General features: G+C 57.0%; 2 protein-coding genes across 2 annotated transcripts in view; both read right to left on the minus strand.

Moving 5' to 3' along the window:
* Window positions 1-26,596, minus strand: SPOCK2 (SPARC (osteonectin), cwcv and kazal like domains proteoglycan 2). The gene is made up of 11 exons (XM_077894911.1): window positions 26,164-26,596; window positions 14,436-14,446; window positions 12,251-12,296; window positions 11,907-12,021; window positions 10,294-10,408; window positions 8,465-8,579; window positions 7,967-8,086; window positions 7,278-7,496; window positions 5,467-5,529; window positions 3,911-4,048; window positions 1-3,768 (listed from the first exon to the last, which is right to left on the minus strand). Exons 1-11 carry the CDS (start codon window positions 26,354-26,356, stop codon window positions 3,623-3,625), a joined length of 1,281 nt encoding a protein of 426 aa, XP_077751037.1. The 5' UTR covers window positions 26,357-26,596; the 3' UTR covers window positions 1-3,622.
* ASCC1 (activating signal cointegrator 1 complex subunit 1) overlaps window positions 26,526-27,893 on the minus strand; it is a 105,072-nt gene continuing 103,704 nt past the window's right edge. The window contains exon 10 of the mRNA XM_077894901.1: window positions 26,526-26,659. Within this exon, the coding sequence (XP_077751027.1) occupies window positions 26,654-26,659 (6 nt within the window). The 3' untranslated portion in view covers window positions 26,526-26,653. The remainder of the gene's footprint in view (window positions 26,660-27,893) is intronic.

The raw sequence follows: 27,893 nt of genomic DNA on the forward strand, positions 1-27,893 counted from the left end.
TGGTGTTTATAAAGTTTTTATTTTCTGTTTTCTTAAAAATAACATTTGATTTCCTTTATGCATGTGTGGCGTGTACTTGTTTCCTTAGGCTGAGTAATAGGCAGATAAAGACAACACGAGGCGGGGTCCCCAAGTGGAGGGGGGGCTGGGGGCAAGGGCCTGGGGGCACAGGGGAAAGGGAGAGGGTGGGGTGACTCACGGGACGCTTGAGTGCCCATCAATGCACATACACGGTCTAACACTTTGTTTTTCGATTTTTTTTAAGACATCTAAAATTACTGAAAGATACGATTTCAGCACTTAAATATACAGACGGAAATCCAAGCACTTGAACACAATTCTTAACTCTAAGCTCAGTTATTGCACATCACACAATTTTAAGTAGGCTTCAGGCTATAAAGCAGTTTGCTCTGCTTGCGACTTCCTCGGGACGTCTCGAGTCTCCTTCTGTACCCCCAGTGTCTCTTCCCTTTGACCCCCGCCAGCCCACAGCCTCACGATGGTGCCATTAGCCATTCGTCCTCCCCAAGGGCTGAGGTGTGAGGCTTTGGTGAAATGGAGGAGTCCCATGCGGGTCCCAAGGGACCCCACCCACTCAGAGGTGAAGTTGGAAGCAGACAGAGCTCATGAAAGGCGCAGGGGTGGCCGCTAACACCAGGTGGGCTGGCGTGGGGCAGGAAGTGTGACCACCGACCGCGAGTGGTCACAGCACCAGTGGGACAACGGGGGGCCGTCGTGATGTCGCGTGCTACCCTGTCCACTTCGCCTTCCTCTTCCTCCTTCCTGAGCTCGGATGCCGCGCCTCCTTCCCCATCACCCTGAACCCTCTGAGTGGTCTCTCAAGGCACATTTGTTCTCCCCGACTCCAACCACCCCATCTTAGACACGTACCCATCTCTCCCGGCGCCCCTGGGTGAGGAGGCCGGGGCGGCCAAGGACAGCTCCAGGGCCAGGCGAGAAACTGCTCTTCCCTTTGGGGGGAGCTCTTTTCAACAGAGCCCTCCTCCCACTGCCCGCCTAAACCAGGGGAGCGGGGATGTCGGAGCAGGGGGACATGGGAGCAGCTGGGTGGCAGGTGGGCAGGGCGGGAATCCCAGGAGCCAGGGAAGGCCCACCCTGCCACTTTGCTCTCGAAAGACCTGCAGCTTGTCGGACAAGAAGTCACTTGGAGGCTGTCAGCCCACTGGGAACAAGGTGCTATGTCTAGCTCTTGGGGAGGGGGGACCCTCAGTGTCAGAAAGTGGGGTGAAAAGCAGTGCGGGGGCTTCAGAGACAGGGCAAGGCTGGACCCCCGAGTCCCACCGGGGTCTAGTTCAGCGCCTTTTGCTTTCTTTCTACAACATATTTACAAGGTCATAAGAAACGTGCACAATCAGAAGACCCAGAGACACAGGGAGAGCATGTGCCCCCAGGAGGGGAGGGTGACAGTGAGAGAGGGGTGCCCCTTCCTCTGCGCCCCCTTCCCACCCTGCAATGCCCCAGCCTCCTCAACAGATGCTCCCAGTGACAGTTCCAGAAGCCTCACTGGGGCAGAGGGACGAGACGGACAAACTCCAATCCTAGCGAGAGCAGGAAGGTTCAAGTAGCTCCCAGAGAGGGGGGGCAGCGGCTTAGAGCAGAGGGTGGGCCTGAGCCCAGGCCAGGGAGTGGGGAGAGGGAGGAGGGCTGGGGGGAGCGGACGTGGGGGTCTAGGACAGCGTGACACTTAGACCTGTGCTGCTGGGCTGCCGAATGCGAAGCGGCTCGTGGGGCTAACTGCGGTTTTGCTATTTTCCCCAGGACAGGACTGGGAAGATGTTGACTCCGGGGCGCAGTACAAGGGGAGACTGGCTGGGGTTCCTCCAGAAGGTCCAATAGAAGCCGGGGAGGGCCGGGCTGGAGCCCTGTCCGGGGAGCCTCGGCCCGGGGCCCCCACCGCAGCAGCCCGCCCAGCACACGGGCACCCCTCCCTACATTCCGGCCCCCCGGGGGGTGACCCCCCCAGGCTCTCACACCCGGTCACACGCATACAGCTGCTCACACCCACTCACGCTCACTCACACACGCACTGCGCTCACCATGCACAGAAGGGCAGCAGAGGCCCAGGTCCAGGTTAGAAATTCTTCACCAAGGGTGTTAAGAAATTTGCTTGGGAAGGAGGAGAGAAGGGAACAGAAAACAAAACAAAACAAAACATGGGGCACCGTCTCATCCATCCTGGCTCCCGCCTGGCAAGGAGATTTGCAGAGGAACAGGGAGGTATGGCCTCAGATTCTGGTTGCCCCGGTCCTGGCCCCTGTGACTTCACCACTCCTGAACACTTCACACTTCTGAACACTTTGGAGCCTGGAGAAGCCACCGGAGCAGCCTCAGGGGACCCTCCGAGGGGTCAGAGGGGCACCCCAGGTGCTGGGAGGGGAAGGGAAGGAAGCGGGCCTGGTGCCATCCTCTTGAGGAGAGATGGGGAAAGCTCATGGAAGTGGAGCTTTTCCCAGCTTCTCCTTCCCCGCGTCTCAGGGACAACCTTCCCATTGGTCTAGATGGTGGGTGCACACACACACACACACACACACACACACACACACACACGCACCCCTGGCTGAAACCCAGCCTCTTCACCTGCTGCCCCATCCTGAGGTGCCCAGAGCGGCCCAGGGGACCAAGGGCAGTGCAGCAGCCCTGCAAGGCCCAGCAGAACCCACCTGCATAACCACGGCCCACTGCCTCCAAGGGAACGGCCCAGACCAGCGCCCCCCTCACCCCGCCACCCTGAGGCCCACAGGAAGGGGCCAGGCTGTTGAAGGGCCTGGCATTCAGAGCTCCCGCCAGGTCTGCAAAGGCAGACCCTTCCTTCCTCCTGACTCTGCTCCACCCCAGCAGCTTGGCAGCAAGGCCTTCCCCTGCCCCAGCTTCAGCCACCCTTGCTCACGCAGGTCTGGGTTAGGAGAGCAGTTTCTCTAGTGCTGGGGAATCCAGCAAAGGGAACGGGCTCACTGTAGCAGGTGTCATCACCCCCATGTCATCAGAGGCTGGTGGGCGTGTCCCAGCCAAACTGACCCAGCTCCAGGAGGAGCCCAGCTCCAGGAGGACCCCAGCCAGCAGACAGCTCCCTGCCTTCCCTCCCTTCTGCAGTGGGGACACCTACGGAGCGAGGTGGGAGAGGGCAGGCACGGGCAGGAGGAGGCAGGGCTGGGGGAGCCAAGGATGGCAATCGAGACAAGAGACCCCATTCAGGGCAACCCAAGGGGGTCGGGACAGGGGTGGATGAGGCTTGGGGACATGGCAGGGGGCAGCTCATTTCATCAGTTTTGACCTTGTGGTGTGTGTATGTGTGCTCTGAATGTGTGTGCTTTAAAACCAACAATACATGGAAAGAAAACAACAAGGAGGTTTTGGAGCAGTGTGGACCAAGGACACACTTGACAGCGCATGCCACACTCACACACATTCACACGTCCTGGCCATACACGTCGCACACGTGCCATGCACACTCACGCATCCAGTCCTCCCCGCTGGAGCCAGGGTCCTTCCAACTGTATATTCCGGATCCATGCGGAAGCTGCCTGCTTCTGTCCAGGTCTTTGCTGGCCTGTCTCCCCCGGCCACCGGCACCCTGGCCTGCCGTGGCCCCCCCGAGAGCCATCTACCAGATGTAGCCTCCATCGTCGGACTCGCCCGCCTCGCCTTCTTCCTCCTCAGCCTCCTCGCCTGCTTCCTCCGTCTCCTTCTCCTCCTCGTCCTCCCAGCCGACACCACTCCCAAAGTCACCTGAGAAGCCCACGATGTCATCTGTGAGGGGAACAAGCCGAGGGGCAGGTTAGGGCCCGGCTAGCCGCCTCCCTGGAGTCCTGTGGCACAGAGCAGCTCTGCCCCCCGTGAGCCCTCCCAGCTGCAGGTGTGGGGTGGGGGGGACCCATGTTGCCACCCTTACCGCAGTCGGGGCTGCCGTGCGTGCGGGTGCCTGTCAGCTCCAGGCCCAGCTGGTCCACACACCAGCAGTCACCGCTGCTCTGGTCACACTGCAGCTTCCGGTAGTAGCCGTCCTCATCACAGCTCGGGATGAAGATTCCTGAACACAACAGGCGCCCCCAGCAGGGTCAGAGCAGATGCCTTGAGGTGTGAGCTCTTCCGAGAGGTGGCCCTGGAGCCTGGGGCACGCATGAGCAAGCGCCCAGCCCCCACCAGAGCCCAGCCAGCCCAGGTAGCAGCCTCCCAACGAGCCCAGGGCTGGTCGCTGGCCCTTCTCCTGGCTGGACTGATTGGAGCCAAAGATAAGCCTGCCTCCCGGATGTCAGAGCACTCCACACCCCAGCTCCTGCAGCTGCTCCTCTGGCCTGGCTGTCCTCTGTCAACAGTGCCCAGGCCTGTCCTCTCAGCCTCAGGCCCCACTCACTTTCCCTCAGGCCCTGGAACCGCGGCTCCTCTGTCCACCCAACAGGCTGCTTCTGAGAGCACCGACCCAGCAGGGACGCGGCCCCTCCCGGGGAGGTGGGTGAGACACACACAGAAATGACAATTCCAGGCACTATGGGATGGGTGCCCCGAGGCCCAGTGAGTACACTCAGGGAACACAGGCCGGAGAGGACTGCTTCTGGGAGGGACGAGTGCGGCTTCCTGGCGGAAGTAGCACTAATGCCCATCCCCAAAGGCCACTGGGCTCTCAGTCAACAGGCCCTGTAGGGTGGTTCCAGCATTTGATCCCATGTACCAGTTAAATACCAGCTGCACTCAAGGAGCTACAAGGCCCTATGTCATCCGCCTCTTGGACGTCTGTCCCCTCAGCCACCATGATCCAGCCACATGGGCCCTTTTTCTCTGTTTCTCAAGAACCTTGAGCTTTGTCCTGCCCTTGGCTGGCTCGTTCTCCTCTTTCAGGTCTTCCTTTGAACACCAGCTCCCCTAGGGGCCTTTGCAGACGCCCAGGCTAACCTCTACCCACTGTGCTCTCCCTCAGCACCGTACATACGCAAGCCACAGTTGGTAGCTCTGTCTTTTTGGCATGTCAACCCGTGTGTTGTGTTCTCCCAAGCAGCCTGCGTGCTTTCTGAGACCAGGGACCAACCGTCTTGCCCATCAGTTCTGACCTGGGCCGGGTCTACTGTCCTCTCTGGGGCTGGCACTCGAGTCTGAGGCAGACACGAACATCTGCCGTGGAGGGGGCTCACCTGAGTTTCACATACCCCTGCTGAAATGAATTGAATGGAAGGTTCTAGGAACCTTCTGCTGTCCCATTCTCCAGGCCCAGAATGGATGAGCACAGAATTAGTGCTTAGCACACACTTATTGAAGGGCTGGTTGGGGTTGTCTGTCCCACCACGAGGGTAAGCACAGGAAGGAAGTTCGCTTCCTGTCTTCCTAGGCAGGGCCTGCTCTGGACTCAGCGTCTTCCATAATGCCCGGAGCCTGGAGTCTCTGGGCCTCAGGGGGACCCTGGAGCACCCCCGCCCCCACCTCCCACCTCCTCTGAGCCCCATCCAGCCCCCTCACCTGGCTTCTTCTTGGAAGCCTCCTGGATCTGGATGCGCTCCAGCTCAGCCAGGCAGGGAGGCTCTGTGGGGAGAGAAGCAGCCTCTGATGGGGGCCATCCCATGGTGCTGGCAGGACTCACAGAGTGGCCCCCAAGGCTTAGAAGCCCAGGCAGGAGGCTCTGCAAGATGAAAATACCCAGGCTTTGATTTGAGGAAGCCCCACGGTGGTAGTGAGATGCACAGAGCCCTCCAAGTTCCCAAAAACTGACATAGGAGCTCTGCAAGATTAAAACAAAACAAAACAAAACAAACTCTGACTGGGGGAGGCCATTTCATGGCTGTACCATAGGCTGACGTGCCCCAAGAAGCCCAAGGCTCCCTGAGGATGTTGGGAAGTCTTGGGATGAAGACACAGGATCCAGAAGAGGAGGTGGAGTGCATGGATTCCCCAGGGGAGAGGCCCAAGGAGAAACGTAAGACCAGAAGTAAGAAAGTTAGACAGAAGCTCAAAAATAGGGGTGCCCAGGTGGCTCGGTGGGTTAGGAGTCCAACTCTTGATCTCAGCTCAGGTCTTGATCTCAAGATCATGAGTTCAAGCCCTGTGTCACGCTCCACACTGGGCATGGAGCCTACTTTTCCTTTTTTTTTATTCATGATAAGACATAAAGAGAGAGAGAGAGGCAGAGACACAGGCAGAGGGAGAAGCAGGCTCCATGCAGGGAGCCCGACGTGGGACTCCATCCCGGGACTCCAGGATCACGCCCTGGGCCGAAGGCAGGCGCTAAACCGCTGAGCCACCCAGGGATCCCCTGGAGCCTACTTAAAAAAAAAAAGAAAAAAAAAAAAAAAAAGAAGAAACCCAAATGTAACTGCAGCCAAATCTAACTTGCCTGTCACCTTGAGAAGTCCCCAGCCCTTCCCAGCCAGTGGCCCTGGCTGACTGTAAAATGAGATCAGTCCCCAGCCTCCTGCCCAAGGAAGCTGCTGTACAGAATCAACAGAATGAACTTCAAAGGCCTGGAAGGTGAAAGCACCAGGAGGCGGGGCAGGTGGGGGCCCTAAAAGTGATGGAGACACCATACCCTAGAGGATGGATTTGTGATCTAGATGGGGCTCTGCATCCAGATTTTCTCTGGTCACCCTCACAACAGCCTCCCAGGCAGGTGTTATCTCCCAAATTGGATGAAGAAACTGAGCTCAGAAAGATTCGGTGCCTTGCCCAGGGTCCCAAACCAGCCTGCGGTGGAGCCCTAGTGGACGGCTCAGCCTCAGGCCATGGACGCCGTACTGCCTCCACCACAGGAGAGAGCGAGGCGGGAACTAGGAAGAACAGCGGAGGCAGAGCACCAGGGCCTCCCCTACCTCCCGGGCCAGACAGTCGGCTGACCCCCAGGGACCTCAGTTTCCCCACTGATGATGACTGCTGCCTGGCCTGGATGATCTCGAAGCACATGCCCAGCTCTGCTTCAGGATATAGAAAGCTAGCAAATGATGCCCTATCTCTAAGGCTGACAATCACAGATTTGGGGCAAATAATGTGAGACATGCCCAGAAGTGGCATCACTGAAAAGCGAATATAGCTTCAGCTTTAGGACCCAGCAGCCCTCTCCAAGACCCCAAGGGGCTCTAGGAATTTTCCATTTTTACTCTCCCCAAAGTGCATATGCTTCAGGACCCACAAAATCTGGATCACCGAGGAGCTTGGCAAGGAATGGAGCTAAAGTGCTGGTTTTCCTGGGCTCCAGGAGGTGTGGAGCTGGAGAGGGCAGGGAGCAGGTGAGCTGGGCAGTGGGGGTGTAGGGGGCGGGGCCAGCCAGGGGCCACACTCACTCTCCCTCCAGAAGCAGAAGCACCACTCAGCGGTGGAGACGCGGCCGTCCTTGTAGGTGTCGCAGGAATTGAAGAAGGGGCGGATGCAGACCTCATACTTGTCCAGGTTGATGGCGGCCAGCTCTGTCTGGTCCAGGAAGAGGTTGGCGCTGGTGTCCAGCTTGGAGAACATCCAGCCAATGGAGTCCTTGCAGCTGGCCCCCAGGCTCTTGTCCAGCCCTGGGGAGAAGGCCAGGTTCAGGCACGCCCAAGGTAAACCACCCCATCCATCTGTCCACGCATCCTTCCACCTCTCCATCTGGCCAGGGTCAGGGTCAGGGCAGCTTAGAATGTAACCGGGGGAGTGAGAAACTCAAGTGTGGCCGAAGGTCAGTCCCTCTGCCTCTACATAGGGCTGCACCCAAGCTATTCAAAAGCCTGTCTGGAAGGCCCTTCAGGAAAGAGAATTTCTTGCCTTCTCTTGGTTCCCCATTTTAGGGTTTAAGCTCCTTCCACCCACTTTGAGAAGTTCTTCCTGTTAGCTAACCAACTGCCTCCTGTCTGGTTGAAGCCACCTTCCCCTTGTTCCGGGGCTAGGTCCTTCTGGAAGCTCAGGGTCTGCAGGAGGGCGCCCCAGGCAGGCTGGCCCCGTGCGCACCCATCTCCCCACCACCCTCCCTCCTCCCAGGCAGAGCAAGCAGCTTCTGTACCGCTGGCCAGGTTGGCCCCACTGCCGGCCGAGCCATTCTGCTTGGCGTTCTCGTGAAGGAGCTGGAACCAGTCTCGCAGCCGGTCCCCCAGGTCAGCCAGGTCTTGACCTGTGCAGGTCTCTAGAGTCAGCAGAATGGGGAGAAAGGCATACAGGGAAAGGCAGGGTGAGGCACAGCATGGTCTCAGCTTGGGGTGCTGCCCTCCAGGCCCAAACCCGGGCGGCGTTCAGGAGGGAAGGGGAGTGAGAAACCAAAGAGAAACCAAAGACTCCTTCCCCCTTCCTGTCCTCTCCCATCTTCCTCCCTGCTCAGTCCCCAGCGCTGAGACCACACAGCACATGCTCCCTAAACTTGAGGCCCAAGCCCCCCAGCTCCATGGGTCTTCAGGCCTGTCCCTGTTCTTCCCATTTCTCCCATCCTGCTCCTAGCATCCCAGAGCCCTGAAGGAGGCGGCCCAGGAGATGCTGGCGGTGAGGCCTCCCCAGCCCCCCTCAGTACCTGGCTTGCCATCGGTGGTGGAGAGGGAGGCCTGCTCTGTGGGGCAGGGGCAGGGGCCCTCACATCTCACGGTCAGCTGCTTGCTGCTCAGGCACGCCTGCTGCTCCAGCTTACACTGCACAGAAGAAAGGTCGGGTTACGTGATTGGGGCGGGTGCTCACCATGGCTACTTGTAGCTGGGGGCACTCGGAGCCTACCAAGCAGCCAATCTGACGGGAGGTACAGCACCCGCAAACAGCCTGGAGGGCCAGCCCTCCTGGTCCCTCAAGGGAGTGTGGGGGCAAAGGTACACGGTGTTGCAGGGGCAGCAGACCCAGAAAGGGGTTCCCAGGGATTCAAAGGCTCCCAGGAACCCCAGTCTACACTAGCTTAATGTCTCTGCACACTTATCTTTCCCAGGACACCAATGTCCCCACACCCTCCACCCCCCCAACCCCCTCCCCCCCATTGAGCTGCCCATGGCCCCTTCCTCCTTGCCCTCAGGCCTATCTTCCCTCTTACCACAGTCCCTCAGTCCCTGGGTAACTGGCTGCCGGCCCCTCCTCAGGGGTCTTCCCATGGAGGTTACCTCCGACGGGCTCTGGGCGACAGCTGCCGCCTCAATGCTAACATCTGCCAATTCTCCCGCCTTTACTAAGAGCCCCAGCTGTTTGCTGACGCCAGCACCAGCCCTGCAGAGGGTCTCACCCACTCCCTGCCCTTCAAGTGCTTGCCCCGGTCCTGTGTGGTTCACCCCCGTGGGATGATGGCTAACAAGAAGCTGTCGTAGGGTCTTATATGATCTCCGCTGGTCGCTGACAGCTCCGTGAGGGTCAGCAGAGAACTCAGAGGGATGCCCACGGCCACGGGGCTGGGAAGATGCCCAGGGCCACGGGGCTGATGATGCCCCCCTTGGCGCAGACGGCTCCCTGACCTGGGAGGGCAGCTTCCTGCCTGCAGGGGGCCTGTGGGACAGCCTTGCCTCCTCCTCTCCCTCCTGCCTCTGCAGGGCCAGCCTCTGGCTGATTCTCTCCCCTCCCCCACAGCATGGGGCTCATAAACCTGCATCTCACCCCAAAACCCTAAGGTTGGGTTCCTAAGCCCCAGAACCCAACAACCATAGCCCATAGCGCCCTCCCCAAACCAAGCCACTCCCCACTCCTGGTTGCCAGCAGAAGCATTTGCTAGCAATCATTTGCTAAATGAGCACCTGCCTTTCTATGGTACTTTAGAGTTTATAAAATGCTTTCGCGAATGTCTCATTTAACCTTCAGAAAAATCCTGTAAGGTAGGGATTCGCTCCCCCCAACCACCATTCCCTCCCACATGGTTGTCTCCCGGAGGATTATCTTCTTCTGCCCCAGAACGCCTGGTGCTTGCTGGCAAACACCTTCCTCTCTGGGTGGAAATCTGCCTGCGGAAAGCTCCATCAGTCACCCAGCTCCCTGACAACTGGGTGACAAGGCTCTTTCCTTCCAGAGCCCTGGGTACTTGAGGACCTGCCTCACTTACTCTGACTCGCAGTTACCTCCCCAGCTGCGTCTTCCAAGCCCCACTGCCTACCTGCACCTGCCTCAGGCTGGGGGCGGGGGGGGGGGGGGGGGGGTGGGGCACGGGGCAGGGTCTGCTTCCGACTCTCAGGGAGCTCCCCACCACCACCCTGTCACCCCGGGGCTCAGGTGTCCCTTCTATGGTTGACCACACTGCAAGCAGTGACCAAGCATTTCTAGCCCTGTGTCAGCACTGGGAGCCCCACAGGAGGCTCTGGTTGTCCTCTCTGCTCTCTATGGCTTCAGATGTAAACCCAGCCCCCCATCCCACCCTCCCCACCTGGGCCCAGGGATCCTCACCACTGAGCTGTAAGTGTGGCCATCAGAGCCACAGACTGAGGCGAGTGGGGCCATGTGGCAGGGCTTGCAGATGGTGTCTTTGTTTCCAGGGAGCTTCAGGGTTGGCTGCTTGATCCTATGGGAGGATAGGGATAGGGAGGGCACAGGGGTAGAGGTGAAAATGAATGAGGGACACAGAAAATGAAGGTTCCAACAAGAAGCTGGCCCTGGTGATCTACAGCACATGCAGTCTCCTCCCTGCCCCTGCCCACCCTCCCCACCAGCCCCAGCCAGATCCTCCTCTGGCTCAGAAGGGTGGATGGAACCAACTGGGCAGGGTACGGACCCTCAGCTTCCCCTTCCCTGTGGTTACTGAGTCCAGGGGGGGCCTTCAGCAACTCCAGGTCTGAGTGCAAGATTTGAAAAGGAGTTGCACCTTGCATAAGGGGTCACACCAAATCAGAGGTTGCAAACTGATGGCCTGCAGGCCACATCTGGCTCAGAAATTCATTTTATTTGGCCACCAAAGGTTTTTTTGTTTTGTTTTAAAAGATTTTATTTATTTATTCATAAGAAACAAACAGAGAGAGGCAGAGACATAGGCAGAGGGAGATGCAGGCTCCCTGCAGGAGCCCGATGTGGGACTCGATCCCAGGACCTTAGGATCATGTCCTGAGCCAAAGGCAGATGCTCAACCACTGAGCCACCCAGACGCCCCAAGCAACCAAAGGTTTTTGTCTTTGAGTTATTCACCAACATTTACAAAATGTAAGAGTTCACGGAGAAACATGGATTCCTAGAGAGAAAGGAGGGAAACAGGACCTTCTCCAGGGGTCTTGGATCCTGGCAGGTTTTGTCCTTGGGCTGGAGCTAACACCTTTCCCTGCTCTACAAGCCTCAGAAGCTATGACCTTAAATATTTCATTAAGTCGTTGCATGTCAGAGCTGGAAAGAATCTCAAACTATCTGGGCCAACCTATTTGTCTTATGGATATGGACCCCGAGTCCCAGAGAGGAGAGATGCCTTTCCCTGAGTCCCACACTGCTTGGTGAATGATCTCATATAGCGTGGTAGTCTTAAAGATGTCTACAGATTCTTTGACACTCTCCATTCAAAAGATGAAGCGTAATTCTCTTCCCCTAGAGACTTGCTTCTAACAAAGAGAAGTGACAGAAATGACAATGTAGACTTCCGAGACTAGATTGTAAGTGACCTTGAGGCTTCCTCCTTGTTCTCTCTCTCCTCTGGATGCCTCGCTTAGGGGAAGCCAGATGCCGTGTTGTGAGGACACTCAAGCATCCCTATGGACAGAGGTCTATGTGAGTAGAAGCAACAGCCCCATGAGTGAGCTCAGAGGTGGATCGTCCAGCCCCAGTCCAGCCTTCGGATGATGCAGCCCTGGCCAGCATCTTGACTGTAACCTCATGACAGACCCTGAGACAGAATCATCCAACAGAACCACTTCTAGATTCCTGGCCCTCAGAAACTGTGTGAGATAATACACTTGTCTTAAGCACAAAGTTTTGGGGTCAGTCGTTTTGCAGCAATAGATAACTGCCACATAGGAGACACTCAAGCAAGTCCTTGCTATTTAAGCATGCCCCCAAGCCCCCCAACACCCCAAGCCCCTCACCTGTGCTCTAGCTTCTTGCGGCTGATGCACATGGCCCTCTGGTAGCCCTGGGCGATGCACACCTTGTGACGGCTGCACTTAACCTTCTGGCAGGGGTCCTTGGTGGTGTCCAGGGCTGCAGGGACACAGGACCAGGACACAGGTCACCTGGAAACCAGTGCCAGAGAGCCCAGGAACCCCAGCCCCACTTCTAGGCTGAGAAGCTCCTCTCTCCAGTAGCCCAGAGCTCCAAACCCCCACTTCCATTGGAGCCTGGCTCCCACAGAGCCTCCAAGGCCATGGTTGGGTCTCAAGTCTCACGGGTGTCAGTCATATTCCCTTATCTGGGAGGGGCATGACATTACCTTCATCTCCTTGCTGATTGTCCTCCCAGCTCTTGATGTAGTCATCCTAAGAAAGGACAGAGAGGTAGGGAAGAAACGAAGGGCCACCCTTGAGCCAAGGCTCAACTCCACAGCCAAGAGGGAAGAAGGCTGGACCACAGCCCCCACATGCTAGTTGCTATCACCTCCGTGACTGCCCAGACGACCCCTGGCCACCTGGGTCCTGCCAGCTGCCTCCCCCAGAACTGTATCTCCCTAAACCCTTATCCAGAATCCCTTCCAGCATCTCCCGTACGTTCCTGACCCCCCCCACCCCCCATCTTGCTGGGAGCTGCGGGAAAGAGATCGGGGAGGGGGTGCAGAGGGAGAAGAGAGGAGGGTGGGGTGTGGGGCTGCATAGGGACCATGCACAGTGGGGCCCCCAGCGGTACTTACCTCCACCTCCTGGGGATCAGGAAACAGCAGCAGCAGGCCACAGGGAATGGAAGGAGAGGAGAGGAGAGATGGGGACTTTAGTGTGTTGCCCACTCTCAGATCACGTGGTCCCAGTGCTCCACAGGCCTCATCATGTGACCATGGGCACTGGGCAGTGGTCTCTGATGGCTCTGGTCCTCTAAGCTCTATGGCCTTCCATTGGAGGCCAGTATTCCTATGTCTTCACTACAGGGAGCATTGTGGGGCCCCCAGGGCTGGCTTTCAGAGCACTAGAGTGAAGCCCATGGCTTTGAGAGGGTGAGGCCCATCTCTCCATTGCCCTGGCCCGACCATTAGGACAGCCGTGGAAGGGACGCATACCACCCAGGAACAGTGATCCTTAGGCCTGTGCCTCAGGTGTCCCTGAAATACCACTCCCTCCCTCCCTCTGCCAGGGACCCTCCCGTGTCAGTCCCCTCCCCTACCACCTGCCACCTGCCACCATGTGAGTGGGACAAGAAGGAGGGCCTCTCTTCCACTGCACAGGAACTGTTTCTCACTCAGGGTCAGACTCTCTTGTAGGGTTCAGATCACCACTGAGAGAAAGGGGGGCCACAGTCCCTTCTGATGTCCCTGGTTTCCTCACCACAGTCCAGCTGCAAATCCTCGGATTTATAGGATCCTGAAAAAGCCCTCTGAGGCCATCTGGTCCGGCCTCCTGTGTGTGCAGGAGGGGCCAGAGCCTGGACAGGACGTGACCCACCCCAGATCCCGGTGTCTCAGAACTGGGGTCTCCTAACACCCCAGCACAGATCTCTCTTTTGGCGACAGCACACCATCTCCAAGACCTCAGGCACCTAGAGACAGCTCCCTGCCCTGCTCCAGCCACGAGGGCCTCCCCTGGGCCCACGAGCCCACTGAGGCCAGAGGCAGAGCAGCTCACACCCACCTAGCTCCCTGGCACTAAATCCCCTGCTCCCTCTGGTTTCCCCACGGTCCTCATGGGGCAGAGGCAGCTGCTGCAAGCAGCGGCCAGCTCCCAGGATGCTCCTGCTGGAAGCTCCATCAGGCAGGCAGGGAGACGGCTTCTCAGGGCTGGAATCCGGCAGTGCAAGCAGCCAGCTGCCAGCCTCCTCTGCACGGGGCTCGGGGGCTGGGGGTCATACGCAGCTGCACTCTTCATCCTGAGTCCCTCCCACCCAAGCATCAGAGCTGTGCAGGGATGGGAGGCAGAGGCCACGCTGTGGGTGGGGGTGGGAGGGGTCTGGAGAAGACAGCACCCACACGGGGGCTGCAACAAGCACAAAGGAGGGCACCCATCGGTGCTTTGAAAGCCCAGGGGCTCCGGGCCCGCTGACATCTCTCCTGGGAATTGACAGGCATCAGAGGAACAGGCAGGGATAAAGGCCTTTATCATCACGGCCTCCTGGGCAAGAGGGCAGTGGGCATCAGACCAGGTAGAGCACGCAGTGGCCGAGCGTGTCCTTGGGCATGTGCTTCTGCACACACGTGTGCACTCACGAGGGCCCCGGGCGCACACAAGCACACCCATGGGCACATATCCTAAAGCGTGTCTATGTGCAGGTGTGCCGATCCCATCTGGGAGCACGTGCACATATGCACACACACGTGCGAGGAACAGTACACACTGGGTGTGCACAGGAAACAAGGACACCTCGAGGCAGCTCACCGAAGGCCAGATGGTTTCTATCCAGAAATGAGGTTAACAAAGCCCACTTCTGTGAGCAGCCCCCACTTTTCACACTTGGGCGTCAAACCCTCCCCCCACCACCTCGGCTTGGCCTTCTTGGCTCCTCGCAGAGAGAGGGAGGGTGAGGCAGGGCTGGGGAGGGAGGGGGGCGCAGCCCTCTCCCCAGGAGGGCTCAGGGCACTGGCTCTGCTCTTCCTGGCTTGCTCTCAGGGTGTTTCTGTCCGCTTCCTCTCTTTCTCCCTCTCCTTCACTTCACTCGGCCCAGGCCAGCCCCCAACCCTCCGCAATACGTCCAAAGGCCCTGGCTCCCAGGAGAGAGGGAACAGCCAGCCAGGGAGGGGGCTGAGGGAAAGAGAGGGCCCCAGGGTCATGCAGTGCCCCCACCCCCTAACCAGCACACCTTGGGTGAGCACTTTGACCTTTAGGAGCTCAGGACCTAGCTCCTGGAACTTGCCAGAGATTAAAGATTGTGTCCACGGGGTGCCTGCTGTCTAGAAAGTGCTCAACTAATAAAAGCTGTTAGAGTAGAAGAGACCAAGGACTCCGGGTGGAGGAGCAGGATACGGGCAGGGAGAGGCCCCAGGAGGAGCCCCTGCAAGCGGAAAAGACAGAGTTCCCTGTTCCCCACCCTAGGGAGAGCAGAGACCAGTGGGGAGTGAGAACAGCCCTGAGGCATCCCTCGGGGAAGGGGGACAAGGTCTTGTGGGCAGCGTGGGGGCAGACAGAGCCCAAGGACACATTTAGGGGCCTCTGATGTCAAGTGTGGGCTAGCACCATCTATAAGCTGAAAAGGAGGTGTCTGTTGGCAAGTGTGAATGATGCCTTTCGATGCAATGGTGTCTATTTATGGCACCCAAGTGGGCTTATTAGCAGTTGTGACAAATGGTCCCATAAAGGCATGAAGGTCTTCTCAGGAAACAGGGGGCCTGGTTCTGTCCTGGCTCTGCTGCCGATCGATCACGTCCTCCCCCGAGAAACAAGGACTCGGAAGAGCCCATGTCCAGGGCTCTGGAGCAAGGGCCAGGCCAGGGGGAGGGTGGGTCCTAGGCTGAGATCCACATTTCTGGACAATGGAAGAGCTCGCCTGTTTTACCCAGTGGTTTCAGCAGCCGTGACCGTCCCTGCGCCCAGCGGTGCTCAGCACAGCGGTCCTGCTGTGAAGCAGGCAGGACCCGCAGGATCAACCACATAGAAATGGAAGAAACTGAGGCCCAGGGAGGCAGAGCAACCGGCCAAGGGTCAGAAGACAGATGAAGAGCCGAGCCAGGACTCTGTGGATGACCCGGCAAGGGCAGGCGAGGCCTCTCTCACTCGGGGAGGAACCATCTGGCACTGAGAAGGGGGTGCTGGAGAAGGGGGGAGGGCTTTGCACCCAGAGAGGGCTCTAAGCTTGGCTCACTGCATCCTCGGCCATGACAGGCCTCCTCTGTGCCACGTGGATGTCGGCAATGACCCCACATTAGAATCACCTGCAGAGCGTTTTAAACTGTCCGTTGCCCCAGGACCACCGGAGCCCCGTGGAGCCTTATGGGCGGTAGAGCTGGTCCAGCTCCCAAGGGTGCTGAGCCGCCGTCAGGGGTAGAGTCCTGCAAGCTCTGCATTAGGTCCAACACTCTCCTCATCTCCTCTGGCATCGTCACCTCTAACGTAGGGCCTCGGGGAGGAAAAAGAGCAGCTCCTCCCTCCCTCTCACACAAAGCAGATGCTCAGTGTGCTGACTCACTGGAACTAGGGCTCCCGGCCTTCTGCCCCGGAACGCTCATCACAGCACCCTCTCCAAGATTACAGGAGCAAGGCGAAGGCTGTCCTTAGCATCTCCACATCCCGTCCACCCCACCCCACCCAGCTCTCTCCAACCACCCCCCCGCACCGCGTCCCCCTCCCACCTTGCCAACCCCAGGCTCAGTCGGCTGGGTCTCCCTGTCGTTTGTCCTCCACTCCACCGCAGCTGCAGGGATGCTTCCAGACACAATCCCTCCTGAAAACCCTTCACTGAATATACCTCGTTCTCATTTTGAAAAAACATCTTAAAGGTTAGTAGGTAAAAAGGATTTGTAGCAAAATGTTAAGGGTGATTTGCTCTGGGGGATAGGAATACAGAGAATCTTGATGGCTTTCTGCCTTTTTCCAAGTTTCCAAATTTTCTACAATGTGAACATGTTCTACTTTTTTTTTTTTTTTTTTTTAATTTTTAAAGTGAGCTCTAGGCCCAACAGCAAGCTTGAACTCACAACCTCAAGATCAAGAGTCACATGCTCTACTGACTGAGCCACCAGGCACCCCAGTGAACATGTCTTACTTTCTAATGAGGGGAAAAAAACTATACTAAATATCTATTTTAAAAACCCTCAGTGGTGGGACACCTGGGTGGCTCAGTGGTTGAGCACCTGCCTTCAGCCCAGGGCGTGATCCTGGGGTCCCGGGATCGAGTCCCACATCGGGCTCCCTGCATGGAGCCTGCTTCTCCCTCTGCCTCTCTCTTTCTGTATCTCTCATGAATAAATAAATAAAATCTTAAACAACAACAACCCTAACTGGTTCCCTGTTACCTCCAGAAGAAAGTCTATCTTTTCCCGATCTGTTCCTGGTCATGCCAGCCCCTGCCAGCAGAGGCTTCAGCATGCTCAGACCTTGGCACGGCCTCCTTCCTCAGTGGGATGCCTGCAGTGTGCCTGCATCCAGCTTCTATTCAAGTCCTGCATCCAGGACTTCTACTCATTTTCAAAACCTGGCTTGGGTATCATCTTCCCTAACGCAGGCCCATACCTGGTTTCCCCTCAGGCCAACTGTAGTGGGTGGTTTATTACTGTCCCAGTTACAACCAAGCAATGCCGTTGCTTCTGCCCTATTTAGATGGCCTGTTCCTTGACGGCAGACACCATATAAAATTCATCCATCTAGGGATCCCTGGGTGGCACAGCGGTTTAGCGCCTGCCTTTGGCCCAGGGCGCGATCCTGGAGACCCGGGATCGAATCCCACGTCGGGCTCCCGGTGCGTGGAGCCTGCTTCTCCCTCTGCCTGTGTCTCTGCCTCTCTCTCTCTCTGTGACTATCATAAATAAATAAAAATTAAAAAAAAAAAATTCATCCATCTATGCCCAGCACCTAGTACATAGTAAAAATACTGCTAATAACAGCTAACATCTTTTCAGCAATTACCACGTGGCAGGCATTGTGCTAAGCACTTTATATTTATTGGCTCAGGTACTCTTTTTTTTTTCAAGATTTTATTTATTCATTTGAGAGAGAGAGGGCATGAGCAGCAGGGGAGAGGTAGAGGGAGAGGGAGAAGTGGGGTCCCCACTAAGCAGGGAGCCTGATGCAGGGCTGGATCCCACGACCCCAAGATCATGACCTGAGCCAAAGGCAGATGCTTAACCAACTGAACCCCCCAGGTGCCCCTCAGGTACTCTTTACAACAACCTTAAGAGAAAATTGCTATTATTATCTCCATTTCTCAGATGATAAAATTGAGGCTTGGAGAAGTGACTTATACAAGATCACATATCAATTGCACAGCAGGATACTGACATCCCCAGAACCCCGATTCCAGAATCTGTGTCCCTAACCAGGACTCCGTACTGCTCCATAAATCCAATAACTTTAGAAGATGAGGAAAGTCCTAGGCCAGGAGCTGGACCCAGAGGTCCAATCCCAGCTCATGGGTGGTTCCTCCCACCACACCAGCTCTGCTCCAACCCCTAGGCAGGGAGCCCTATAGGCAGCAGAGGGGCTGGCAATGGTGGGGGAAGACACCTGGACATGGCCTTCTCCAGGCATTTCCCAGAAACCCCTTCATAAGCCCCTGGTTCGGCTGGTTTGGAGCTAACCCATCTCCTGCTTTGATCTCCACGGCTCAGCTCGGTTGCCATGGAGACGGGGCCCACTGTGCCAAGCTGGGGGAGAGATGGCGGTAAGTGCGCAGGCCTAGCTGGGCTTAGGGGGCACATGCTGGGTGTTTCCAAGCGCTGTTTACTTCCTGTCATTTTAATTAGCACCCAAATCACCCGCTCACTTCACAGCTTGAATTAACCCAATCTCTCCCGGCCTCTCCATCTGCTGAGGAGGACGGGATCTGCAGTGAACACAGGAAAAGAAGAGCAGCTCCACCCCCCCACCTCCCCACCCCCCACCTCCCCACCCCCCCCCGCCGCAGGCCCAGATTTATTGGACTAAAAAGCACCTGGGCAGATCTCCGCCTGCCTCTTTGCATCATCACAGTGTGATGGGGAGACGGACCCCCAACATGGAAGCAGGGCACTGGGCCCCCGTTTGGCCTTGCCGCTGACTGCCAGCAAGCCTGTAGTCTCCAATATGGCCCTCGCCGAACCCCACCTCCCTTGTCCATGAAACGGGATGACTCCCTGCCTTCCTCCCTGAGCTGCCGAGGGACCGTGCAATGTCTCAGAGGGCTTGAGAAACTGTGAGGCTCTAGACTTTCAAAAGCCACAAAACAGGACCCCTGAAGCCTGGGTTCTCTGGCACACACGGTGGGAGCCTAGGGGAGCAGGTGGGCCAGAGGCACTTTGGGGTCTCACGGCCATCAGGGGCCTCAAATATAGGCTTTTGACATTGTCACCAAATGAGGCAGAGGCACACTGCCAGGACTAGAAGATGTCCATCATGAGACTTTAAATAAGGCACAACTTTTGTAACCTTGTTATGGCATTTCTTCATTTTTTTTTTTTTTTAATAGATTGAGAACCTTGGGCAACCCGGGTGGCTCAGCGGTTTAGCGCCGCCTTCAGCCCAGGGTGTGATCCTGGAGACCCGGGATCGAGTCCCACGTTGGGCTCCCTGCATGGAGCCTGCTTCTCCCTCCGCCTGCGTCTCTGCCTCTCTCTATCTCTCATGAATAAATAAATAAAAATCTTAAAAAAAAAAAAAGATTGAGAACCTCTAAAAATGGAAGTGGGCGAGGCCTCTCTCAACCTCTGAAAGGCCCTGTGCCTGGCAGTATTTTTGCCTCATTCCTCAGGTGAGGGAGCCTCCAGTGGAGCCCAGTCCCCTGGAGAAGGCCCAGGAGTGGGGACATTTGGGGCCGGGGCCTGTCCCGTCCATCCCTACCAACAGCCAGCGGAGCCCGGAGTGAGGAACCCAGAAAGGAATGAGTGGGGGACAGACCCGGCCGTCACAGGCCCATGCAGAAGGCACCTCGAGGAGGCAGTGGCTGGCATGTGGAGGACATGGAAGCAGGGGCAGCCGTTTGTTACATATTTGTTCCTCTCCCAGAGGGAGTAGCAGAGGCTGTGCGTCACGCCTGCACAAACAGAGGGAGACAGGCATGGGGGAGACTCGCGGTCTCCACCTCCTCTCCCCTTGGAGGAATTTCCTTCGAGGGCAAAAATGTGCTTATCACTCCCAGCAAGCCAGGGGCCCCACCTGGCCTCAGGTATGAAAGCAGCAATGCCCTCACTCCACGGGCTCAACCTCTCCACTACTCGGGGCATCTCGGTCATTCTTCTGTCCCTGGGTTTCTGGTTCTAGGCAGCAGCCCCAAGAGTCCATAAAGGGCAAAGAACAGGGGAGGGATCCAAGGGAGACGGGACCTGGAATTCTGAGTTGCCTTGAGACCGTGTTTTCCTTTCTAGGACAGGAGTGGAGGAAGGATTTAAATCCCAGGGATCTCTGTGGAACCACAGGCACAGTATGGGGAAAGAACACCGACCGGGCTGAGAAGGGAGAGGGGTCCTCGGGTGGGACTGCATCTCCATCTAGAAAACAAAGGAGCTTGGGTTTTAGTGCCGCTGGGGCTGCACAGTTCTGCTCTCTCTGCTCTTCCAAACCGAGAACTCAGAGGATAGGGCCACAGAGCCTTAATAAATTCAGACTCCAACCTGTGCCAGGGAAGGAGAGACAGGGGAAAGGCCAGAGGTTTGCATCCAGGCAGAGGTAAGACACTGGCCAGGCCTGGCTTGTCCTTCCAACTGAGTGAAGTCTTGACCTCCTCTCTGATGTCAGGAAAGAGAGCACAGGGGCAGGATGCCCTGCCTCGGGGAACCTGTCCTCACTTGTGGAGTCCTGTGCTTACCCATTCCCAGGTCTGATAGGTGGATGGATTGCTCTGTAGGCATGCTGAGGATGGGTGAGAGGCTGGGAGGGGAAGCTGGCTGCAGTCAGGCCCAGGCCCACAGGTCCAGGGGCTGAAGGACAGGGAGGAGACAGTCTTCCTTCAAGATGTCATTCACTTCCTTATCCTACAAATGAATCATTGGAGAGTCAGGGTGCCAGGGTTCTAGTTTGACTGTCTCAACCTTTCAGGGTCCAGAGAGAAAGAGCTCTCCCCAGATCACAGGATGAGTTAGTTGAGATCCTTTCTGGAACATTCCATAATGTGTGCATTTATACTGAGTGCCTACTGCGTACACACACATACCCTGAGTAATGCTCTGCAGACAGGGTGGTAAGGTACACAGCAGTCTATCCCCAAGGTCCTGCCCTCAGGGGCATAACCATGGGAGGAATGCGATAAACACACATTAAAAATACCAGTCGGAGCACTCTTTAGATACAAGCCCGTAGCGTAAGTGAGGCCACGAGGCAGCACCAACGTGTGCCAAATGACTTTATGGCGAATAAATACAACAGGAACCCTGAGGAAGGAGCTAAGAGGCTCTCCCATTTCAAGAACCACATCACCCTACCTCCCGCAGCTGGGCCTAGGTGTGCCCACCCAGGTGAGCTCCGGGGGTGTATCCACACCCAGGCCTAGGCACTTAGTTTCCCTGTTCACAGCCCAAAGAAGACCTATGTTACACCTGCAGGGAAACCTATACAGGGTAGGATGACTATTTCCTGGTGTTTGCCCCAAGATGCCATTAGGCCCCATTTCTCAGCTTTCTCGGACTCTGGCTAATGCATACCCGACCCTGATTTGGTCACAGATACTTCCTTGGGAGCAAAAAGATAATCCCTTCCTGAAACCCCAAGACGGTGCTGCCCAGCTTGTGGAAGGGGTAGGGTGGGGTGGGTGGTCTGTCTGAGGGTGAAGGGGCTGTTGACCGGCTCTAGTGCCATCTTCCTGGAGCCATGGAAGGATAAGGGCTCTGTAGATGCTTCTGTTTAGTCAGCCGATTAAACCAATAGGAAAATCAAGGGCCGGAAATGTGAAGTGGCTCTCACAAGGTCACACAGGTAGTTCTGTCCTCTCATGAGGAAGACAGGCTGAGTGTTCACCCACGGCCCTTGGGGCATGGGGTAGGTTAGGGCTCTTCCAGTCTTCCAGACAGCCTCTGACCTCCTGGAGAATGAGCGGGGGTGGTGGTGATCTTCTCCCCTCTTCAGCCTGCCTCGAAGGTGAGAGGACCATACGACAGCCTCTCCAGGCAGAGTGCTCTTCTTCCCCTCTCTTCCCAAGGCTTGGAGCCCTGCCGGGTGTTCAAGTGTCCCTCACCATGCTGACACGATTCTAGGAGACGCCAGGCCCTCCAGTTGGGAGAGGATTCAAAATAAGAATGGAGAAGAGGAGGCCAGCGAAGGACTCACCCTCCCATCCCCAAACCCCAATTATGGAATCCATTCTGACCCAGTTTGGGGTTCTTCTCACACACCCACACTTATTCACAAACATCTGTGCATCTCATTCCCACACTTGCATTGGTTTAGGTGTGTGGAATGGGGAGACGGGAGGGGTGGTGATGAGGGAGCCCCTTGGTGGCTAAAACTTGTTACTGGCTTACTTGGCAATCATAAAAATGTGAGAATCATGAGTAGCCTGCAGGCTCTACTTCACTGGGCCAGCGCCCGTGACCAAGGTGAGGCCCCTCGTGCACCGGAGGTGCTCAGATCTGCACTGAATGAGCCAACAGACATCAATGTCCTTCTCCTGGAAACTGAGGCACGGTGCGGGCTAGCCCCAGAGATGATGGTCCATCTGGTAGTTGTCTGCGGAGCTTGGGGCTGGGGAGTCCCGCCTGAAATGGATGCCCTCCAGCCCTGTGACAAAATGCCTCCACATTGACCCATTTGTTTTAGTGTCCTAGCCTGAACCGACACTCGGAGAGGTAATGTGACGTACCTGGCATCACGTGGCCAGCCAGTGGCAGAGCCCAAACCTGCACCCAGGCCTTCCAACTTCTGGGCCGGAGCTCTCCCAGCACACTGAACTCTCCTGGATACAGAGCTGCCTTTGGGGTGTGGCTAGGTAAAGCAGTGGGGAGCAGGCTGCCGAAGACACGGAGGGCTCTGGCCCACCAGCCAGGGCAACCTTGAGGCTCACAGGGCGCAAGCTAGGGTAGAGTGTTCTTCGGGGCCGACTCTTCCTTCCCATTTGTCACAAAGGTTAGGCCTAGAGGGCCCTGAGAAGCAGAGCTGAATCTGATGACCTGGATTCAAATCCCAGGCCTGGCACTTACTAAGTAAGCTATTCAACCCTGGGGTACATTACTTAACTTCTCTGCACCTTCATTTTTTCAACCATAGAATGCCTGGATCACGAAGAAATGGTAAATAGCTCCCAGGTTGTCGAGGAGCACAAGAGGCAATGCTTATCAAGTGTTTACTGCAGGGACCGGCAGATGCAAGCACTCACTACAATCGGTGATTCAACGTACGTTAACTGTGTGCCTCCTGGGGGCCAAGCACTGTGCTAGACGCCCGTAAATATCATTAAAGTTTAATGGAAGTGGAGTACAAAGTAGGGAAGAGCCAAGAAGAAAAAACATTCCGTGCTGCTAGTCGGACTCTTGGAACCTGCCCGGAAGAATGCTGTGTAATGGGCCTGTCTCCTCTCTCGGGTCCATCTCTCTCTATGAAGCGCTGGATGCTCTGTTCTGAAGACCTGCAGTAAGATCGCACCCCCCCCACCCCGCACCCCCGCCCAGTTCTGCAGGGAGTGAATCCGGAGATAAGAACACTTGGGGAGCAGGCCTCTGAAAAGCCCAGGCCTGCCCAGGATAGGGCACAGCTAGATCACAACCCCCACCTCCTCTGGCATAAGATTCTCTCCTCCCTGGCAGCAAGACATTGGGCAGTAGAGGAAATCTACCCAAGCACAGGATGTGAGAGCCCTGCACCCACTGGAGGGGAGGATTACTCTGCTGGTAAATCCTGCCTCCCTGTAATCCTAGCGCTCAGAGAAAGAATGCTAAACTGAACTCCCCTCCCCAACCAGCTCAGACCAATTCCATGTTGGAGCACTTGCCCATGCTTTCTTCCTCTTCTTCGTCTTCCTGACCTCTTCCACCTGACTCCCTCAATCCTCCCTGCCCTCGGGGCAGTCAGCACCATCTCATGAGACATGTCCCTCACCTGCAGTACTCACTCCTCCATCCTATGCCCCAAGAACACTACACTCCTCTCGCTTGCCTCCCTTCTGCTCAGGCAAACTGGGGGCCTGCACCATTTTGTGGTTATGAACAAGGCTCTGGTTCAACCTGGCAATGCCTTAGAGGTTCAAAAGAACTTCCATCTCTCCTTTGGATCCTTTGAGGATCCAAGGAGCATCTTTTCAAGAAAGCTAGCCTGATGAAATGTATATAAAGCCCTATGCTACTGTGCCCAACTAGAGGGCCTTCAGGCTTTAGAGTAGGAAGTGGGGCCTCTGCTAACAGAGGAGGGATGAGAAGTGTCTGTGGTCCTGGCAGAGTCCCTGTGGGCAGGGCCAGCACTGCACAACTCCAGGGGGCGCCATCACATTGTGGCACCTCTAAGAGTTGTGCAATGCAGTGGCTCTGAGCTAGCAGCCTCCTGCCCTTCTGCAGAAGCTGCCAATGGATTCCCCAGAGCCAGACCCTCTTGGCCTCCTTCTCACCTTGATCTTGTCTTTCTATAGCCAAGGCCACCCTAAATGGGGTTTTGGAGGGCATCTGTCCTATAAAAGCCCGAGGCCACCCAAATTAATACATGTCCTAAAGCTTTCCCTGAATCCTATGGAGTCAGGTCCTGCAGAACTTCAACTCTGGTGCCTTTCTTCTGATGGAAGGAAGGGGAGGATTGCATGGGAGGAAGGAGGAAATGATTGGCACCAATGCAGGGAGACAGGTGGGCAGCCTTGTGCCAGGGGGTCAAGCAGTCAGTCATGTATCCTCACCTACAGAGTTGGCTATTGGAAGCAGGTGGCTGAAGGGAGATGGGGAGGCATCTTGGTTTACCAACGTTTACCGTTCTGCTAAGCATTTCTTTTCCCTCTGACCTTCACCAGTCTTACTTTGGAAGATCAAACAGCCAGCTAGTCAGAGGGAGGCCTGGACCGGTGACACATGGATTCAGGATGGACCAGCCTGCTGCCGCCCCCTCGCTGCTGTGGCCGGGCTGCTTCCCAGGCAGCGGCGGGAGACTGCAGCTAATCTGTGCTGGGCCTGCAGGAGCCTCGGAAAAGGCCTTGCTGGGGCTCCTGCCTCCCTCTGCTGGACCAGACGAGGGTGGGGCAAACTGCCTAGTATAGGGCCCAGGCACCTGGCCGCATGCAATTCTTTCTGACCAATTCCAACCTACTGGTTAGACTTTGAAGAGAAACTGTCACTTGTCTCACACTAACAAAAAGATTCCTATCTCTGCCTTTTCCCATCATTTGGCTGGAGATCATATGAAGCATGTGTGTTTTAAACACATTTCTAAGGAACTTCTGGATGCATACAATTTAAGAGAAGATGAGGAAGGTCATGGTGTGGCCAGTGCTGTACCAGGTGGGTCTGATGAGGGAATGTGTCGAGTCAAAGGCAAGCACTGGGGTCGTGTTAGAAGCTTCTAGGTGCCAGAGCACTAGGCGGCCAGGACCAGCGCTCTTCTCCTCCGGTGCATCCGTATCCGGCCCATCCTCCACCTCACACCCGGCCCCCCTTCGCCGGGTTCCAGCCACGCCCTCTGCTAACCGCCCCCCCACCCCCACCCAACTCCTACTTCCCCCTCCTGGGAACACAGCCTCCCGTTTCCCCTCTGATCTACAGGTGCTCGTAAACAAAGTGCTGCAGCAACCCGCTGGTCCGCAGCCGCCTCCCCAACCCCCACCGGGCTAAGTTCGGCCCAAGGTTAAGGCAGCGCCGGGGCAGGCGGCCGGTAGGGACCCCAGACCCAGGTCCTGGGCTCTCCCCTCTGCTTTCCAAGCCCACCGGGCTGCAGAGTCTTTCCTCCGGATCGGAGCTCCCCTCTCTGGGCCGGGCTCCCCCAAGGAAGGTTGGTCCTGGAAAGCCAGCCCCCGTGGGCTCGCAGCCACTCAGCATGCGGACCCCAGACCTGGCCCCGCTGGCCTCCCGGAGGTGGCCTCGGCCCCAATCATGGACACGCCTTTCACCGTGTCGCCTAATGAGGATAGCTAGGACGCCCCCCACCCCCAGCCCCAACTCAAAGCCCCAGCCGAGGGCTCTGTCCCCTTCCGTCCTCCCTCCCCCAAAGCCAAGGTGGGGACAGAGGGCACTGGCGCAAGGCGATGCTACCTAGCGGCCGGCCGCACCCAGACCTGCCCCTTCTGCAGTGCCCCGTATGTGGAGGCTGCAGCATCCACCCGGCTGGGGGCAGGCCTGGGGCGGGGGGGGGGGGGGCTCCTTTTCTGCCACCGAAAAAAGGAGGGGAACCGGTCGGGGTGCAGCCGCAGCCGGGCCCCCACCCCGCGCGCCCTGCACCCCCTTGCCTCCCGCGCCCCTCTCCGCGCCCGACCTGCAGCGGGGAGCAAGTCCCCGCCGGGGCTGGCCCGGGGCGGCTGCGGGGCTTGGGGTCCCGGGCCGGGGGGTCGGGGAGGGGGCGCCGAGCTGCGCGGGGCCGGCCGCTGTGGACCTCGGTGCGGGCAGCCGCCTGGGCTGCGGGGCGGGCACCCCGGCTCCGCTCCGAGCCCCCCTCCCCGCACCCGCCGCCCGGCGCTCGCGGCCCTGCAGACTCACGTCTCGAAAGCGGTTCCAGTGCTTGATCTTGCCGCTGTACTGCGAGATGGACGACAGCCATTGCTCGTCCTCCATGAAATTGCCGGGGGTCTCGCCCTCCTTGAGCCCTTTGGCGTCGCCTTCGGCCAGGGCGGCCGCAGCGAGCAGCAGCAGCGGCAGCACCAGCCGCCCGCAGCCCGGGGCGCGCATCGTGGTCAGGGGCCGACCTGCGGAGGGGGCCGGTCTCGACTTCTGCAGTATTTTCGGGTCCTTCTTCCCACCCCGGGGCTGGCAAGCGGCCGCCGCCGTCTTCCTCCGCCCTCCTCCTGCGGCCCGACTCCGGTGACAGACGGAGAGTGTGGGTCGCGGCTGAAATGTGACCTGGTTAGGAGATGCACTTGTCTGCAAAAGCCCAGCGCTGGCCGCGGAGACGGAGAGAGAATCAGAGAGGCTGCGCCAGCAGGGGCCGTGTCTGTAACTGTAGCATCAGCATCACGTTTGACATCATCATACCTGGTTTAAAAAAAAAAAAAAAAAAGGAGGGGGTAGATTTCAAAGGGAAGCGCTAGATGAGAGCGCCAAACGCCCGCCAACCGCAGCAGAACCCAGCCCAGCCTAGCACTCGGGGAGTTGCAAACCAAGAAATCCAAATCCCGAGAAATGTCCCTGCTGTCTCTCCAAGGGTGGAGAGCCAGAAAAGAGGGCCCCGGGGTCTCCCCAGGGAAGATGGGAGGGGGGAGGATGCAAATCTCTCCATTTACAAAGGCAGTCAGGCTCAGGTGTCTAAAAGGGAATTTGGCCACAGACACTCTTTCTGTCTCCCCTTGCCTGCCACCCAGAGGGGTCTGTGCCACAGCCCTGACAGCTGGCTTCCTGCGAGTTATGGCTCTAACAGTAATGGGTGGCTTCCTTAAGACAAAAGCCATAGAACAACTGGCTGCCTCTGAACTATTGCTCCCCAGCTCCACATGCTTTTTAACAGGCAAGGCCTGAGCACTGAATGGCTGGTAAAAGAGGCAGATGTCCTCCTCCCCAGGCAGCTGTTTAAGGGCTGTCAACCCTTTTGTTAGCCCTTCCTAGGGCAACCCTAAAAGGCAACCGTCTGACCATTTCATCTGCCTCAAGGCTGCAAATATGTAAAAGGCACATTTGTTCCTGGTTTTGACTTCAAGTTGATTCTAAGAAGCCACTGGGGAAGGGCGTTGGGAGGGGAGGCTGGTTTTGTTTGAGGTGTTTAGGTTTTTGTTTAAACTGTGACCCTCATCACTGCCTGTAGAAATGTGTTGACCTACCAGTTGGGAAGGCTGGAGGTTGGGCAGTCCCAGGATCAGAGCAGAGATGGGGTGAGGTTTACATGACAAATAAACTGAAGAGGAAACATGGAGAATCTTACGGGACAAAACATAATGAACTTTTGGGACCTAAGCCCTAGATTGTTTTTATAAAAAGACTTGGCTGCTGTGGTCTCAAAGAAAAAAAAAAATCAAAGGCAATGAAAAACATGATCTTAATCGGTAGGAAAAAACATAGGTTAGAAGGTTCATAGTCACCCTGAATCTAGCCTGCCTGGGAATTTTGACTGCATCAATGGCTTGGGTTGGGGTCCCCTTGGGAAAACAGAAAACAATAGCTTCTTTTCCGTGTTTTCTTTTTGCTTTGCGGTTGGATTTAGAGGTGGTGCTGCAGGGAGGCCCTGGCCACCGATGTCCTCATCTCCCAGTAAATAAAGCAGCCTTGCTGGCTTGTA

This window comes from Canis aureus, chromosome 4 (genome assembly GCF_053574225.1).
Source record: "Canis aureus isolate CA01 chromosome 4, VMU_Caureus_v.1.0, whole genome shotgun sequence".
Lineage (NCBI taxonomy): Eukaryota > Metazoa > Chordata > Mammalia > Carnivora > Canidae > Canis > Canis aureus.